Source organism: Rhamphochromis sp. 'chilingali', assembly GCF_963969265.1.
Source record: "Rhamphochromis sp. 'chilingali' genome assembly, chromosome: 22".
Lineage (NCBI taxonomy): Eukaryota > Metazoa > Chordata > Actinopteri > Cichliformes > Cichlidae > Rhamphochromis > Rhamphochromis sp. 'chilingali'.
The window spans coordinates 156,767-176,208 of record NC_137950.1 but is presented as its reverse complement, the minus strand read 5'-3'; the positions used below and the strand labels follow the sequence as shown (position 1 = coordinate 176,208).

At 42.2% G+C, this 19,442-nt stretch overlaps 1 protein-coding gene across 2 annotated transcripts in view; it reads right to left on the bottom strand.

The window, feature by feature from the left end:
* Positions 1-3,747: 3,747 nt before the first annotated feature.
* Positions 3,748-19,442, bottom strand: part of LOC308390777 (signal transducer and activator of transcription 5B-like) — a 54,644-nt gene continuing 38,949 nt past the window's right edge. For both annotated transcript variants that reach the window (XM_080873048.1, XM_080873049.1), the window contains 6 exons: positions 12,180-12,274; positions 11,840-11,982; positions 11,411-11,566; positions 11,267-11,318; positions 10,017-10,124; positions 3,748-8,911 (listed from right to left, as the gene is read on the bottom strand). In XM_080873048.1, the coding sequence (XP_080729174.1) occupies positions 8,788-8,911; positions 10,017-10,124; positions 11,267-11,318; positions 11,411-11,566; positions 11,840-11,982; positions 12,180-12,274 (678 nt within the window). In that variant the 3' untranslated portion in view covers positions 3,748-8,787. The remainder of the gene's footprint in view (positions 8,912-10,016; positions 10,125-11,266; positions 11,319-11,410; positions 11,567-11,839; positions 11,983-12,179; positions 12,275-19,442) is intronic.

Here is a 19,442-nt window from a genome sequence, read left to right as displayed (position 1 = left end):
TGTGCAGCCATGACTTTTGATCCCAAAAGCAGGTCGAGCAGCCACAACGTGTCACTATGACAGTAACACAAGTACACACAAACAGCTAACCACACACAAACACTTGCGCAGCTCTGGTCCATATCAGGGAATCTCTTGGTGAACTGAGTCATTTGACTTGTTGTAACTGCTCAGAATCAGTTCAGACTTTTTTTAGTCTCCAAATTTTCTCCAACAAAAGCAAATCTTGTCCGACTGTCCAACAGCAGGAGACGATGGAGGAGCTGCTGTTGTTGCTGACCTCAGTCTGCACAGCTTATGCTCAGCACCAAGGTGAGCGAGCCGGTGACTGAAGGTAACGAGGACACAGGTTCTGACTTTGTACTTTTAGTGCTGCACAAAATAATGAGAGTAAGAATGGACGCTATGACGTTTGAAGAATATTTGTAACAGGTTTTCCTCACTTTACAAGCTACAGTTACCACTTTAGATTTTTATCTACAATTTTTTTGTTTCTTTATTGATTCTAATAAAAAGAAATAATCTCCGTCAGATTCAAACAAACACAAAAAGGACATAATGATGTACTTCAAATGCTGAACATTGACAGTGCAACATAGAAAGCTCATCACAGGTTTAACAGAGAAAATGAACCGTTTGAAGCAAAACATTTAAATCTGAGGGTCGGCAAACAGCAGGCAAAGACATCCTGGCGGCGCTGAACTAACCCTCTGAAGCAGCGGGTAACGTCTAACAGTAGCATTTGTCTGGGTAACATTTCAGTCGTCTGCTGCATCCCAGTGTGCGCCTGAAGTTGGTTACCATGGTCCCGTCGTTACCAAAGTCAGACTCCGCCCCACACACATCACAGATAAACTGAAAATGTGGATTGACACATGTGAGAAAATTCCACAGGAGGCACGCGTGTTTGTTGCTTTGAAGACAGCATTTCTTTTTGAATGGAACTCCACTCGCTACGTGGAACTCAAACGGGATGACAACAATGTGAGTCAATGGAAAGCGCAGCGACCGGAAAATCCTTCAGCATCACTCTGACCCGCTCTCCGAGTATCATTCTGGGTCAAGATCAAGACACTTGCGGTGGAGGCTTCAATGCAAAACAGTCCTTTGTAGGAGACCTGACAGATGTTCACCTCTGGGACAAGGAGACCTCTCTGTGTGATGTCAGCTCTGATATGCAGGGTCACTCCTTCACTCCTGGTCAACTGGAAAAACCTGCAGGACCTCATAAATGGCACTGTGTGTGGAACACAGTGACTTTGGTACCCTGTCCTGTTAAGAGCAGTGTTGGTCAAGTTACTTGAAAAAAGTAATCAGTAACTAATTACCGATTACTTCCCCAAAAAAGTAATCCCGTTACTTTACTGATTACTTATTTTCAAAAGTAATTACTTAGTTACTTAGTTACTTTTTAAAAACACGATTTACAACCTGAGTAGGTGATAAAGCGATAGATCTTTCAGCCCAATTCTACTTTTTCTACATAATCCATCATACAAAATGTAATCAAATGGAAAAGTCTATTTTTAAAACTTGTTTTATTAGTTTTAAGCTTTTAACTTTATGCATCAAGCAAAAATTTAATTATCTGCAACATTCTCTGACTGGAAGAAATTAGTTTAACATTTAAACCTATTTTCTGCACATTCCAGCACATAATTTTTTTTTTGTGTGTGTTTACACTCAGTCTTTCAAATAGATGCAAATAAAACACAGCAGAAAATAAATAAAGTCACAGTCTCAGCGGTCCTGTTGCTCTATTTTCACCTGTAAAGCAGGAGTGGGGCAGGCGGAGGTTTACCCTGGTGCAGGTGTGCCGCGGTCAGTGGAAGAATCCGCGAGTTTCTCTGTGAGTTTCCCATTACGTCGTAGCTACTCGGTGCTTGTTGGAAGTTTAGGGGTTTTTCGCTGTAAAAAGAAGTTTTCTTCCCACGCACAGCGGACACTAATGTTTTTGTCACTTTGTATGGAATCAAACTCAAAGTAAGGTCAGTACTTCCACGCTTTAAACGCTGCACGCTCATACTCTCCCACACTCGATATATGATCCATTGTTGATCTGCACACAGCTGTTGTCACTAACAGCGCACTCGCTTACGTCACTGTCGTGAGACACTCGCAAAAAAAATCACGGTTTTAGTAACGCAGTAACGCAGCGTTCCTATGGGAAAGTAACGGTAATCTAATTACCGTTTTTGCATTAGTAATCCCTTACTTTACTCGTTACTTAAAAAAGTAATCAGATTACAGTAACGCATTACAAGTAATGCGTTACTGCCCATCTCTGGTTAAGAGTGCAGTCAGCCTGCACAGACGTGCTGCACGGTGACTGAAATCCAACCAACCCCTCGCACTCTCACTGTCAGGCTGTACACGAGGACCTCTCGCCCAGCTGGGACAGAAACCCTGATACGTGGAAGAGGATGCATGGACTGAAATCTGTCATCAAACTGCTTTTCATCAGTTACCAAGGAGTGACGTGCCATTTAAAAAGCAGTGTAACATTTCTAAATAACACATGATTAAAAATGACTTTCTTCTTATTGTGCAAATTAATTGCATTATTATAGATTACATTTTTTCTGTTTCTGTGTAGCTCGAAGTTCCATTGAGGTGGAACATTAAAGAGTTATTGTATTGTATTAAGCACAAAATAACTTGCTTTGCCGCAGTACTCAGAAGCTGTTCAAAGTCAGAGAGAGTCAATATGACTTAAGGGGAACAGATTTCTTTAAGAAAAACAAGATGAGGACAAATATAAAGCAGAGATGTGTTTAGAGGAGTTAACCTGTGGAATAGTTATGACAGTGATTTAAAAAGGTGTAGTTCTATTTTTAAACATATTTTTAAACAAGGAAAATGAAGTATTTTAAAAATGTAAAAATATAGTATTAGAAAAATATATAAATCAAGAATGAAAAGACCAAAAAAACAAAACAAAAAACCTCTTGATTCTTTTGCTTTGATGTAGTTACTTCTCTAAGGTGGAAAGTTTTTTTTCTTGTTTGTTTGTTTGGTTTTTGCTTTGTTTTATTCTTTGCTTCGAGCCCTGTGTACAGGAGCTGCATGCAAAAAGATCTTTTGTTAAAGGGTTGGCGTAATAAGCAAATGCTTCAGCCAGTACCTTTTGATTAGCCTTGTCTCGTGCTTTCTTGCTTTGTGGCAGATCTTTGTTCTGTCTTCACTGAGATATTTGAATGCTAATCAATAAAATCAAATCAAATCAATCAAAATCAAATCATTGATTTATCAATAATCATGATCCAATACTACAAAGTACTGAATATAAATTTGAAAAGGGTCTACATAATAAACGCATGTAAAAATCCCGTGATTAGTTCGTTATCTCTAGAAACATGAGACATGTTGAGGACGTCATTGAGCCATTGAAATCGGCTGTGTTGGTTTTAAAGCACGGCGACTTTCTCCTCTGTGAACTTCAGATCTCTGTGAAGCTTGAACACATCTAATGGTAATGTCTTTGCTGCTGCCATTGGTTAAAACAAATAAATACAGTCAGATCTACTCCACGCCCTCATCTTTTGACTGTGACCCATCTCGTAGTGACTGCGCTCATGTTTCTGCCATTTTTTTCCACAACAGAATCAAACAAGAAGCCACAAACACTTTATTTCCCCAACAAACATTTTGGTCAAAAAACACTCGTAAGAGGCCAAATCATTTCATCAAACCTGCACACAAACATCTCTGATGTGTGCCAGGACAAGAACAGAAAAACACGACGGAAAGATTCATTAAAAAAAGTTTATTGTCATATTTCCAATCCCAACATCAAAGTTCCAGTAAACTGTAGGACAAATTCAGTAAAACAGACAGAGCACAGAGCTAACAGAAGCCAGCAAACACACAGACAGATACACTGATTCAGGACGTTGGAGAGACTGTTGCATCAGTGATCAGGCTCAACCACACTGACTCACGTGACTGATCCAACTAACGTGGACTCGGCTGAGGTTCAAACCGTTTCAAGAACAGCTCGGTGTGGCCGGTATTTCTGCAGAATTATATAACAATCTAACACAAACTAAGGTACGACTCAGTGCGAGTTGAACATACCGAGTCGTACCTCACACTGTTGCCCCATAAAGAAAATGAAGACTTCCCAAAAGCTACCTGGAGTCGGACGTTTCAATAAAGCAACAGTGGTCCAAACTGAAGAGAGGCTGCAACGAAACAGTGACCCAAAGCAAACGAGTCAAGAAGAGCGACCTGTGACAGCCTGAATGCTCTCCACACATTTTAAACACCCACAAACACCCAATTTGTTCTTGAAGCTTGAAAGAGAAAGGCAACATACGAGAGCTACAACATCTGAACAGAAACTACGCACACGGTTAAAACTGCTTAGTAACAATCCGGGCAGTTCATCATCTACCTGGGCCCGCATTCACAAAGCTCTCCTGCTCTAAAACCTCTAAAGTTTATCTCTTTAAAGTTTGGACTGAAACCTGGGAAGAAGTGAGAATAAACTGTGACAAGGTCTGAAAGAAGAAACACTTGGGAGTGGAGGAGACATGGCGTGAAGATGGAGCGCACACCTACACTCGACAACATTCTGCACGTTCTTCCCTCGCAGGGGAACATGTATGCATTCGGTATCATCTGGGTTACTCACCTTTTTACACTTCAGAGCATTCAATAATAACTGAAGGACGACATGCCAGAGAGCAGTCTCGAAACGTTGGAGCAGCTGCCGATTACCCGCCAGCGCCACGGGGAGTTTACTTCTTCCTGCGACGTGTACAGCGGCTGATGGACACGTGGATACACTGAGGACTCGTCTGCTTGTCCGTCTAACATTTGACTGCGTGCTTGTAGCCTATACAAACATCATACGATAAAGGCAGCGATTAACTAACTGTGCATGCATGCACATGGGTGCTGCACAGGTCCGATATTTACTGGGATAACATTTCTTGGGTTCTCATTCTAGATGCAGTGAGCTAGAGAAATGACAGTGAGCGCCACGCCACTAACACGTCACTAACACGTCACTAACACTCCAGTTACTGTGACAAACAAACATGAAGAATCGGTCAGCGTGAGAAACGGAGCGATTTACAAATAATCAGCTAGACGAGGTGATGGTGGGTAAGCATTAGAGAACTATCAGCCCTTTTCAGATGAGTGTGCAAGCTTACTTATGGCTTTTTAGATCATTGTACAGAGACGCACATCACATCAGATAATATTTAAAATTATATGCCTAAGAAAAGTTTAACAGTATGAAGAGGTCGGAGAATTTCACCATCCATCCTTCTCATTGTCACAAATTTATAATGAAACAGTACATCTCACACACACACACACACACACACACACTGAGGTAAGAGTAAGTTTTGTCCCTTCTTTGCTTTCAGGTCCTCGGTGAATGTTCCCAAATCTACGAGTCGTCTAACAGGACGGCTGCGATGGTTGTGATTACGAGCCGTGGTCGTAACAATCACTACGGTGGCTTCACTCTCTACATGGGTACCGTTTAAACGGGGACTGAAAACACTATTCATGTGAAAACATCAGATATGTAAAGAGCAGGCCTGAGTACCAGTTGCTGAAATAGCCCTCATAGAAATGCTGTCCAATCAGAAGCCGACCAACACCTTTGACACGGCACAAAAACGTCCGTTTTCTTCGTCCACAGAAACACAGAACGTCTCCACCATGGAAAGAGTTTGAATCGCTGTTTTTTCGGACGCGGCTTCAAGGCCACCACACAGAAAGCTGCGTTTAGCACACATTAACATGTGTGTCACTGATTAAACGTCAGATGTCATTAGTTAAACATGCCAACGTGCTCTAAGGCTACGAGTTTGTTACAATGAACAGATCCGTGCACACCTCCAGATATCAGTCCCAGTTCACACACTGTGAGAACTTTATCAGCTTTAAGAAAACATGCTGTGTGACTGCCTACATGTATCTTACAGCCAGAGTGCTATTCAAACCCATGCTAAATGGCACAACTTGGTTTATAATTAGACAAAGGCACTGGTTAGACTTGAGTGTGATCAGACCTCCAGTTTGAAAAAGGTGTTGGGCTGGAGACTCCAGCTCATACAGCCAACATGTTGTTTGTGTCACTCACCGCGGTATCCTCTGTGTGACAGTACAGTGGCCATCAGATCTCTGAAATATGGACAACTGTTTTCTCTGATTTATAATTGATGAATGCAGAGTGTGGAGAAGCTGTGTTTGTGTGCAGCAGGAGCGTCTGTGATGAAGTTCACTCAGGGAGACGTTTCCATGGACGGGACAGAGCACATTTTGCTTGCTGATGGTTTAAAAATGGTAAATGGTCTGTATTTGTAAAGCGCTTTACTTGGTCCTAAGGACCCCAAAGCGCTTTACACATCCAGTCATCCACCCATTCACACACTGGTGATGGCAGCTACATTGTAGCCGCAGCCACCCTGGGGCACTGACAGAGGCGAGGCTGCCGGACACTGGCGTCACCGGGCCCTCTGACCACCACCAGCAGACAACGGCTGTATTGTCCAAGGACACAACGACCGAGACTGTCGGAGCCGGGGCTCAAACCGGCAACCTTCCGATTACAAGACGAACTCCCAACTCTTGAGCCACGATCGCCCACGATCGTTTAACATACATGCCAGGTGTACTTTTGATGAAAGTCAAGCTGAGCAGATGAGGAGGCACAAAGTGAAACAGAGACACATACAGTCCACATGAAAGACTCGCTGCTATTCGCTCACTTTGTGAAACACGTGGCTGCTTTAAAGCCTTGATGGCCCGAACCTGCATCCCAAACATGAACCCTGCCTGCAGGCTGGACTAGTGTCCTGTCATTAAATCCACCAGCCTGGAGGTGTGGAGATGCTAACAAGATGTTTTGGAAAGTAATTGTTATCACCCTTTAAATATGAATGAAAGTGGAAATTACCACAAATAAATTTGCACTGTTGAAGAGCTTTGGGTAAACAAACTGTTTCTTATTCAAATGGCATTAAAGTTCTCAGGGGTCTCAGGCCACTCTGTACATTTAAAACAACAACAAAATATCATAAAAAATAAAATCTGTCTGTGTTCATCTCATTGCTATAATATAAAACTCCATCTGAGAGAAGACAAACAACAAAATTCAAAGCAGTGAGCAGTTATAGTGATAGCACCTAAGTGCGCTGTGCTGTAAGGCAGCTCGGTTCAACGTCGTCACAGAGAAACAGATGAATTGGTAGAAATGTTTTAAACACGCCTCTTACAGTTTATTGTCAGGACTTCGAGGAAGACCAAGTAACCTCTGAGGGAAGAGATGCAACAAACCAATCGACATTCACAATTTAGAGTCGGTGCCAGCAAGCCCCACAACTACCCCACACTACAGGGTCACTTTACTAACGTTCAGTCTGCAGCTGCTCTCAGGTGTGTAGCATGTTACAGAAACAGCAGCTGTTGCAGGTTCAACCAAACACTGAAACAGCTGCGGCCCACAGACGCTGGCTCACACTGAGCCAACAGGGAGCTTTAGCCTCGTGAGACCCGAACTCTTCCACAGCAGCATTTTTAATTTCTCTTTGATATTTGGTCACATTGTTTTTACATTGATCGGGCCCCAAAGAATTACCAGATTTCTTTTTTTTTTTTTTTACCTTATTTTTGTTTTTAAGAAACATGAGAGCCACATATGAGGATATTCGTTTAAAATGTTGATAGATTAGTAGCAGTATAATGTCCTCGTGAGTAGATATCAGGCTCCTGTACAGCACAATTCAATATTTTGGTCTAGATAACCCAAAATGTGATGTCCACATATGTGGACGGCAGGTCCTAGGAGGGTAAACCTGTCCTCAAGCTTAGGCCACAGCTAAGCTCAGGAGCTAATTATAAATAGGTACCTTACTAGGAGACAAGTTTGTTTCCTTCTGGCTGTCCCTTTCTACTTTAAGCTATTACTCAAGATTTGGAATAAGTTACATCGTCTTTCTTTAAGTCTTGATTGGAAATCTTCTCATTTTTCTTGACAATAATAAAGAAAATCATCTCTGTAATACAGAAAAGAATACATTTGTTAACTATGCGTCACAGTAACCAGTACTGCCTGTGTACTGGGAGAGAGAGCTCCTCACAGTGATATTAAGGCCCTTTCAGACACGCAGTGAGGTGTAGCTGAACTTCTCCACAGTGAGATCAGTGTGTGAGACAGCTTCAGGCTTCCTGATTGGGAAATGCATCAGTCTAATCATACTGTAAAATAGAAACAGGCGAGCAACAACAAACAGGTCCAGGACACAGAGTCATTCCTCCAGCTGTGCCCGTGTGGATTCAGACGTTACTGTAAATGAGCCGGCCCTTAACATCACAATGCAACAGAAAAGTGAGTGCGTGTCTGAAAGGGACTTAAGCTGTGTGTTATCTGTGTCGTGCACGTCTCCTGATGCTCAGCGTGCGCATACAAAGGCAAAGCTTCTGCTGAGAACGACCCGTCTCAGTCTTTAATAAAAATCCAACTGAAGCAAACTGCCTCCAGACAGCAGCAGTGAGAAACTACAGGAAGCAGGAGAGGATCTAAAGCTTGTTGAATGGCAGTAACATTGACTTTACTTCTTTAAAAAGTCTTGGGCGAGTAGACAAGGATTCGACACCAGGTGTATTCTCATTTTGGACACAGCTAAAGAGAAACCTGAATAACAAAATGTGACGCAGATCTGCCCGACCACCTGGACTGGTTGCAGTCCAGGTGGTTTTGCAGGCGTGAGTGTTTCCAGATGGAGATGACCTCGGGGTGTGCCGCAGGTGCGGGTGTCTGGTTTAGGACTGCTGGCTGTTCCACTGGTTGGCCATAGGCCTGCGGAGCAGCTCCTCCACATGACGAGCCACATCCATGGTGTCCTCGAGATCAAAGTCCCCATCGGGATCCAACATGCCGTCAGCCCTGACAGGACAGCAGCGAAGATGGTCAATGGAAAACAATGTTATAGCATCATCATGGATGGTTTACATTCCTGAATGAAGCAGTGACAACAAAGACACCCAAAACCAGTATTGATAGTTTGCATTGTTTACAAACTGTCTGGACTAGGCTGCAGCCTGTAATTCATTATTATCAGGAAGTCCTAAAAACTCACTGAAAAGCCTTCAGCTAATCCAAAATGCTGCAGCAAGAGTCCTGACAGGGACTAGAAAGAGAGAGCAGATTTCTCCTGTTTTAGCTTCCTGTTAAATCCAGAATTCAAAATCCTGCTCCTCACATACAAGGTCTTAAATAATCAGGCCCCATCTTATCTTAATGACCTTGTAGTACCATATCACCCTATTAGAGCACTTCGCTCTCGCTCTGCAGGCCTACTTGTTGTTCCTAGAGTATTTAAAAGTAGAATGGGAGGCAGAGCCTTCAGTTTTCAGGCCCCTCTTCTGTGGAACCAGCTTCCAGTTTCCACTCCTGCCTGAGTTATGCTGCATTATGCGTAGGCTGTTTCTTCTTCAGTCACCTTTTTCACTCACTACGTGGTTACATGCCACTCTGCGTTTAATCATCACCATTATTAATCACTGGCTCTTTTCCACAGCGTGTCTTTCTCCCGTCTTCCTGTAGATGGCGCTCCTCCCAGAGCCTGGTTCTGCCACACAGGTTGTTGGTTCAATCCCAGGCTGCTCCAGTCTGCATGTTGCAATATCTTTGGACATGATACTGAGCACCAGCTTTCCCCTGATGCATTTACTGAATGCCAATATTGATCATGTATAATATATCCATTACATATCTATTATAAATATTATTGTTTTAAATATCAGCATGATGATTTTTACCACAGAATTTTGTTGCATGAAGCAATGATCATGTGTACATGCTGTGCTGCCAAACCTCAGTGTTCTTGGTGAATCTGACTTAAGAACAAAACGTTTCCTGGATTTATGAAGGTTATGAAGTACTACTGCACAGCACAAATGTCAAAGGCATTCTGACTAATTTTGTGTTTTCACATGTTTATAAGAGTTTTATTAAACATATGCACACGTGCAAAAAGAAAGCTGCTTACATGGGAGGGTAGACGTTGAAGTTGTTGGGGTGGGTCACAGAGGGAGAAGCAGTCTGGTCCATGAATGCAGTAGCTCCTGCACTGGGTTCAGGGTTCGGGGTGGTGAATCTATCAGAGACATGCCACACTTCACTTTAGCCTACTGCAGCATTACTAAAAGAGCACATTTTACAATGATATTCGTTTTTATTTATATTACTAATATATTTATATTCAGGTTAATATTCAGATAATATTGAGTTGAGTGTTTATAAGTTTTGAGTGCAGATATCAACATTATTCTTATTTTGACTGCAAAAAAAGAGCGAGTGGAGAACGGAGAGAGAACAACATGGTTAAGAAACAGCTGCTGCACATCAACTCTCTTCCACCATCTTCACAGCCAGCAAGCTAACGCCAAGCTAGAAAACCAGTGATGTTACTGGTGCAGTGTACATTTTCACCACTAGATGTCAGCAGACTACAATCCAGCTACTGTAGCTGCTGTTCACCTGTAGTGAGTGCAGGCTGTCAGTCAGCTGTCAGCATATATCCTATTTACTGTGGTGGACGCTGTTAATGTAAGAAGTTTGATACTGAGGTGAGCTGCTGAGGAAATCCTGAACTTCAGGTGTTGCTGTTCTTGCTTCTGTTGAACATGACAACCGTGCTCTAAGGTCACATTTTGCCGTTAATGCAACTTTTTTTGATCTAACATTGTTTGGCTTGGACACTTAAACAACAAACTCTCATACGAGGTGAATGTAATCAGTGTCTCGTTGCCAGCTGCCCAGCAACAGCAGGGACACATGTCTAAACTGGAGGTAATTAACAACAAGTAACGGTAACGGTATGAAGATGTTTCTGCACGGTTTCATGTGTTAGAGCCTCAGGTAGGCAGGAATAACACGGAGGTGTCAGTGAGCGAGGAGGCAGGTGAGGAAAACGGAGACATGATGTCATAACTATCACTGTGCAGAACTATAACTTATATTTAAACCTAGTTAAGTAACGTAATGCATTAAAGGAACGTTTAAGAAGATTAGTTTTACATTAAATTATAGTGTTAGCGATCTTTATAGCTGCTAGTAAAGTTATGACTGACACAGAAATACTCTGCTGGGTCGTAGCGTTTTCTGCTTGAAATTTTAATCCTGCTCAACAAAAATAAGGAAAACAAAAGGTGCAGATACAAAGCTTCACATGTGGGAGTGACAAACTGACACAAAGGTAGCAGATTTCCTGTGGCAGTTTGACACAGAGACACTTACTCTGGCACGACTTGTTTGATCTGTGGTTTCACATATCCATCAACTGCTTTTGCTGGTAAGAACAAAACAAAAGATAAAATAAAACAGTAGATATGTGTTATGGTAACAGTGAAGTGTCGATGTTAAAAATGAGCTGACACATACAAAGTGGGGGGGTGTAGTACTTGGCGAAGACTTCGTCTTTGGGCCGGTCAGGATACAGATACAGGAGATGGTTCAGGTCACTGATGCGGTCAGCCAGCGAGCGAATAGAGAAGTCCTTGGTTGTGTAAGGCAGCAGATTCCAGACCAGCCTCTCACCTACACAAAAGAACCGAGGATTGCAGTGATCGCATGCAAAAGGACGGACGCAGAGACAGCGTCTCATAATCATCAGTGGGCTTTGTGCCACGCTGAGTGTTTCTGTGTGGACATGACACTCAAGGACAAGTTCACAGGCTGTGACTGACAGAAGAAGATCAACCTGTGTCTCCAGCAGAGCAAAAGCTTCATGTGGACTTTTTGAAAGTGTGTTTTGTGTGGCAGCAGTGCATTGTATATGTAACAGAGCCAGAAAGCAGAGCCACTGCGTACCTGATTTGTTGGGGTTTTCTGCCACCCAGGCGATGGTGATGCCTCCAATCTCAGAGTCGCTGAACCGCAGCAGGAAAGTGCCGTTGGGTTTGGACATCAGCATGTCCTGTGCCTGCTGCTTGTTTACAAAGCCCAGAATGGCCCTGCGGACACACACAGTTACACACTAAAACACCACCGGTGCACTGTCACAAGTGCACTGTGCTGCCCTCACCCCACCAGCTCTGCTACAGCACAAAGCTCGTTTAAAGCTGACAGTCGAGATCATTTTTCAATCTATCATGCAAGACAAATCTTCATTCCAGATTCTCGCAGAAGGAACATAAATAAAAGTGATTACCCATCATTCCAGTGAGGCTTCAGGTGTTTCTTCATAAGCTCTACTACTCCATCAAACCACTGCCAGAAGGTGAAGTTGCGTCCAGGTAAGCTTTCCTGTGTAAAACACATTTCTTCAGTGGGTTCATATGCACACTGCTTATGACCTTTATGTTTCCAATGATATGATGCTGCTTCCTGATTGTCTCTGCAGCCTTAAAAAGGAAACCTCTCCAGTCTAAAACTATGGAAAAGTCCACTTTTACTTAGGAAGTAAGAGAACAAGTAGCAACCAGGTGCTGCTAATCAAATGTGCGTGATTAAGTGATGACCAGAAAGTGTGAGCACCTCGACAAAAGCAGAAGATTTGGACGTATGCTGGTCTAGAGCATCAGGGTGTGTGCTAATACAAACACAATCTTCCCAGGAGCGGATGTCCAATCAAATTCACACCAGGCCCAGACCACGCAAGAATCACAAAAACAAAACAAAACAAACCCAGAGCTACGTGTCCGTCAGCTTGTTGCTCCAACTCTTTTATTTACACGTAGTTTACACTGTAAATATACTTTTATTCTTTGATTTCGCTCGGTTGTGTTCTCATTCGTTTTGGCTTCTAAACAGAGAGTGTTTTACCTTGTGTGAGCACGTGTGCTGAAATTATAATAAAAATCCTCGTATCCTTGAATCATGATGATGGATTGAGGCAGCTTTTCACAAAAGCGCACGCACGCACACTTTAAAGCAGTGGTTCCCAAACCTTTTTTGCTGCGCCCCCCTTTCTTTTCAAGAAAAATGTTCGCGCCCCCCGCCTGCACGTGCGCACGCACACATCCTCCAACCACACACGCCCATATTTTGCTCCATTGCGGTTTATTTCACACCTCAAACATGTAGTAAACAATTAAGCAAATAAAAGTAAACTGCAATAAATGACAGGTAGTAATAAAATAAACTACCAACTCTTTTACGCTGCGTCCGCACCTACACGGGTATTTTTGAACACGCAGCTGTTTCGTCCACGTAAACGATGTTTTGAATCACCGAAAATGGAGGTTTTTTTAAAAAAATCCTTTTTTGCGTTTCCGTGTGGACGAGGAATACAGAGTTCATCACGCAACGTCAAAGGTATGCGCCTTTATTCACATCACGCTGTGGCCACGTTATTGTTTACAGGAGATGAATCGCAGAATGGCAGATAGAGACCAAATACTGTTAATCTGACTGTCTGCAGGTTTTACACGCAGTTACTGTCCTTCCATTTACAAAGGCAGTGTGATTATTTTACCTGTAGTTTTTTTCCTGAGTAATAATGTTCAACATTGCATCAATACATTTTTCAAAAAATGCCTCTCTGTGCAAAATGGGTTTAAAAACATAAACAGCTGTGGGATCCTGTTTGTCTGTGATTTGAACAATCGTGGCAGGATCAGCCTGATGTTATTTGTATCCCGCTGTAACTTTACTGTATAAAGTATAGTATAGTATGTATATCTCCAAAATGTCAGGAGTAGTTAGTCATTACAAGAAGTGTTTGTGAACTAAATCAAGAATGTGGGATCCTGTTTGTCCGTGATTTAAACAGCCCAGCGCTGCTCCCGACGCAGGGAAACCAACCCTGCAGGGAGACCTACCTCGGCACCTGTGCAGGTGAAATCAAAGGGCAGATTTGCTTCACCATATCTTCTAGTCTTTGGCTTAGAATGAAGTTGGTTTGGAAACATATTCAGCGATGCTTCATCTCCTGCTTTGCGTTTCTGTAGGCGCCCGTGCTAGCAGTGTCCAAGCGTTTTGTCCCCCCCCCCCTTTTCATCCCGCGCCCCCCCTGCCATGGCTTTGCGCACCCCCCCCCCCCCCCCCCCCAGGGGGCGGGCCCCACACTTTGGGAAGGTCTGCTTTAAAGCATGCTGAAGTCTGTGCACAAATGAGGGTTGTCTGCAGACCCATGCATGCCATGACACGTGTGTTGCAACATGAAACTACAGATTACATTTATAATGACGTTAATTTATTAGAATAAATAGCTAAAAAAAAGAATCACCTTCATTGCCGAGCAACCACCATTACCTTTGACCCCCATCGTCCATCAGCACTGCCCTTGGACAGAGTGGGGAACACCTGCATTTAACTGCTATTTTATACATATCGACACATCAGACACGTCAGAGTGCGCCGATGCCTGCAACCCATGTCCTCAGTGTCTCAAACAAATACGCCTTACTAAGGTCTGTGGCTGGGAAGTTACTACAAACTGCACTAAATTCTACGTAAAAACATTTCTTACTTTGTGCACATGGGAGATGTTAAGTAATTAGCACAGGTGGCTCTGTGCTGTGAGCACGGTGCCAGGATTCTGGCTCTGTGCTGCAACTCATTGTGAGTGTTCAGAGCCTCACAGTAATGCTGGGATTACGCCGTGCACACAGAATGACCTTTGTGCTTCTCTCTTTACCTCCCTCAGTAGTGCTATTACATAACATGACAGCACGCAGCTATCAGCAGGTGTTGGTGTGCTAGCTTCATGGCTGAATGTCACAACGTGTAATATGGACTTGAAAAATAAGTCCATATTACATAAAAATGTAATATGTGTCATAAAATAACGAGACACGGTATTATTCTGTCTACATCATTTACGCGTTACAGCGTTTTGGTGAGCTTTGGTGTGGGAACACAGCTTCACAACAAACGTGTGATTTAAGAGTCAGAGGAGCGATTTGTTTTTTAAAAGATGGCTCACAGCGGAAGAGAGCAGACGTGTGTTCATGAGCTCGGCTGTAGGCCCAGGAATCTATCTTTATCCTGACTTACCCTCATATAATTCTGGACCATAGCAAGAGGCAAAGTTACTAAGGAAACTTCTGTATGGCAAGTTATAATTTACGACACTCGAAAGAAAACGGCTAAAACTTCAGGGCACCTGCACATATCAGCAACAAGAAATATGGCAGATGGGGAGGAGGAACTGACAATTAGCAAACTACTCAATGCTATCAAGGAAACTAAAGAGGACCTCACGAACCACGCTGACAAAAAAAACAAAAACAAAAAAACAAAAAACGGCCGACATACAAACAACCCTGACGAAAACTGAATCCTGTCTCAATGCGCTTTCTGAGCAGGTTGAGGAGACGGAGCGCAAACAAAGACGACATTAGAGACGCACATAACCGTGTCGATAAAATGGCTGCGAGAGAAGGAGATCGAATATGCGCTGATGTACCCAGCTCAGCTTCGCATCAGGCACCAGGGATCTATCAAAGTTTTCCCCACTCCTGCCGAAGCACAACGCTCTCTAAAAGATCTTCCGAGTCAGTAGACTAAAGTGATCTAATGTGATTTCAACAAAGCAATTCGCTCTTATAGGTACTCTCAGATGAGAAGCCCTCCACTGTTAACTTTGGGGGTGGGGGCGACATGAAGGAAGAAAAGACTACATCAATCATTGACATAGAAACTCTCCATCCTCTATTTTTCAGACGAATTGGAGATACAACTTATCCGGTATTAGATAACTAATAGAAATAATTGCTCGTTAGTCAGTTAAAATAATGTGTACGAATTCATAAAAGTACAGATTTTGTGAGCATTTATGATCATGATATCAACCCCCTACTAGATGAGTGTGATCACATCTTGATCAACCAGTTTATTTGTCTCTTATACAGTTATGTTCTATATCTGACTGTAAAATTCAGTGCTTAGCTGTAAATATTTCACTGAGAGTGGCTAAACCCATATGGAAACGATATATATAAATCTTATAACGTTTGTATCTGTCTTGTGTGAAACTTGTATGAAAAGCATATAAGAGTGAAAACAGATATAAGATCCCTTGAAAAATTATATAATGAAACTTGTATGTTTTGGATACTTACTAAAACAATATATGAAAGTAATGAGAAAGTGGCCACTTTCATGAGTAATCACCTAAGTTTTTACTATTTCTTTTCCATATGGGAAGTTTGAACCTTAGCAGCTGCCTGGGCCTCCACTACTGTCACCTACCTAATGTGGTTTTGTTACAGGGGTTTTATTTTAACGTTTTGGGGTTATGTTTGGTCTCTTACCAAACATTTTACTCACACAACTGTTCACACAGCTCCCTGGTCTAGGCCGTATCTTACTATTATACCCATGTGCAGAGCTTCACCACATTGAAACTCAGGAAAGCAGGAATGTGTTCAGAAATCCCCAGAGTTGAATACCATGACACTTACCCGTCCAGGATATTCATATAAAAAAATTACAGTTCATCTAACTTGTATATCTTGGAATATTAGAGGATCAATTCACCCATCAAGAGGAAGAAAATGCTGACATCCTTAAAGAGGCAGAGTGTAGATGTCGCTTTTATCCAGGAGAGTCACCTCACAGACGCTGAACATTTAAAATTACGTAGACCTGGGTGGGCAATGTTTTTTACTCGTCATATACTTCCAAAGCAAGAGACGTCTCCCTGCTTATTAATAAACACCTGAACTTTCAACTAAACTCAGTTGAAAAGGACAAAAATGGCAGATTCTTACTTGTAGATTGTGAAATAAACAGAAATAAGATAACTTTGGTAAATATATATGGGCCCAACTACGACGACCCTTTATTCTTTAACAACTTAATTATGAAACTGGCTACAATTGAGGGCCAGTATATTGTGGGTGGAGACTTTAATTTGGTCCTAAATCCTTCTCTGGATCAGTCCTCACCCAAAACATCTTTATTATCCAAGGCAGCAACAGCACTGAACCAAGCTATGAAGGATATAGGCTAGAGCTGGGCGATAGAACGATAACGATATGTATCGCGATATAACTTTTACTCGATAGAGAAATTAAGCTATCGCGATAGACCTCGCTGCTCTTGTCCTCAAAAAAAAAAAAAAAAAAAAAAAAGAGCAGCCAATCCAAATTAAGTAGCGCAGAGCCGAACCAATCACAGCCGCAGCGTCACGTCGCGTGACTTGTTACGTACAGCACAAGTGCCAAGCCGCACGTGTGTTTGTTTGGGAAGCAGCCAGCGGGTAATGGAGGAAATGAGTGTGCCGACTAGAAAAATCAACCGAGCGTGACCGAAGAGAAAACAGATGATGGTTCCAACGCCGGAGAGATTGTCGAACGGAAGAGCCATAGAAGTTCCGTAGTGTGAAGGTATTTCGGCTATTTCAAGTCTGACAAAAAACAGAGTAGCGTGCACTGTAAATTGTGCCGAAAGCAAGTCTGGAAATACAATAAACTGGTGCATGCGTCACACTGTGCGCCACGTTATTGTTTCGGTGAAATGAATTTCTACAATACTGTTAATTCTACTCTCTGCAGTGTTTAAATGCTTACATATACACACAGTTACTGTCCCCAGCTTTGTTTACTTTTTCCCACCGAGGCTTCTAGACTTCTGATTGGCCAACATTTCTGCACGGTTAGGAATCTAGCGCCACCTGCTGCTTTGGCATGTTCATAGCAGCGTTTTCCTTCATTTCTGCCTTTATGTGTGGACGGGATTATTTTTAAAACGAAAACGGAAAATCTCAGTTTTCAAAAACACCCGTGTACGTGTGGACGTAGCCTCAGTCTCTGACTGGAAGCGCTAATTCGTCATTCGGCTTTTGTCAGACTAAAGTAACTGTTACAACTGTTTGAAAAGCTCAGCTATACAACAAGGAGAGATTGAGAATTTCCTTTTAGTTCTCAGTTTATTTGATATTGACAAAAGTTAGTCAGTTTTGTCTGTTCTTCTGTAAAACAAACTAAGATTTATTTTTAGAATTAATATTTTGTTTCTAAGTGGAATTGACAGTTTAGTCTGTTTCGTTTGTTCTATTTTGAAACTTAAACGCTTTAGCGGCTGCCTTTTGTGTAGTTTGCAATATTTGCCTTTATCTATCTGAAAAAGTCTCATGTTCCTTAAGTACATCTACTCTGTTGAACTTATTATGGGAAATAAATATTTAAATAAAAACAAGCTGCTGATTATTTCACATTTTACTTGTGAGCAACGGCACATTTAAATCTTACAAATATAGTTATTTGGCTGATATCGTGATAGATATCGTTATCGCCTGAAATGAAAAAAACATATCGTGATATGAAAAAATCTCATATCGCCCAGCTCTAATATAGGCATAACTGATGTGTGGCGAAACCTTCATCCAGGCCAGAGGGACTTCCTTTTTTCACCAGTACATAATACACGCTCTAGAATTGATGTTTCTTGTACCACAACATATGACGGCAACAGTGATAGATTGCTCCTACTTAGCAGCTACTTTTTCAGACCATAATCCCATCAAACTCTCCTGGGCTACTAACATGTCACAACCTGTAACCCACAGGTGGAGGTTTAAAAGTTACATGCTACGAGACTATTTCATATATGAACACTAATATTGAAATATTCCTAGATGCCAATTCAAATTCCTCTTCACATGCCAATATCTGGGAAGCTCTCAACGTCTATATGAGAGGTTTGGTTATGTCATACGGTGCCAATAAGGTTAAAAAAGTTAGAGAGAAGATAACTAAATTGGAGATTGACATTAAAAACTTGGAGCAGGAATATATTGCTACAAAAAAGGAAGAATACCTCAATACATTAACAAAAACAAGGATGCAATATGATAATTTATGCACCAGCAGAGCGGAAGCAGCCATGGCAGGAACTAAATATCACTACTACGAATATGGAAACAAAACAAGTAACTACTGGCCTGGCAAATTAAGAAAGAAACATCTGATAAATTTATACGGACAATATCAACAGAAGATGATAAACTTCTTGATGAATCAGCGCCCATAAAGGCCGAGTTTAAACGGTTCTATGAAGATTTGTATAAATCTGAGCGTGGGGTCGACAGTCAGTGCGCCCCAGGGTGGCTGTGGCTACAATGTAGCTGCCATCACCAGTGTGTGAATGAGTGGATGACTGGATATGTAAAGTGCTTTGGGGTCCTTAGGGACTAGTAAAGCGCTATATACACCGAACAAAAATATAAACGCAACACCTTTGTTACTGCTCCCATTCCCCATGGGATGGACGTAGAGACCTAAAATTCATTCCAGATACACAATATAACCATCCCTCCCAAACAGTGGTCACAAATCAGTCCAAATGTGTGGTAGTGGGCACATCTGCTATATTGAGATAATCCATCCCACCTCACAGGTGTGCCACATCAGGATGCTGATCTGACATCATGAGTAGTGCACAGGTGTGCCTCAGACTGCCCACAACAAAAGGCCACCCTGGAATGTGCAGTTTTTTGCGCTATTGGGGGTCTGGGGACCCAGAA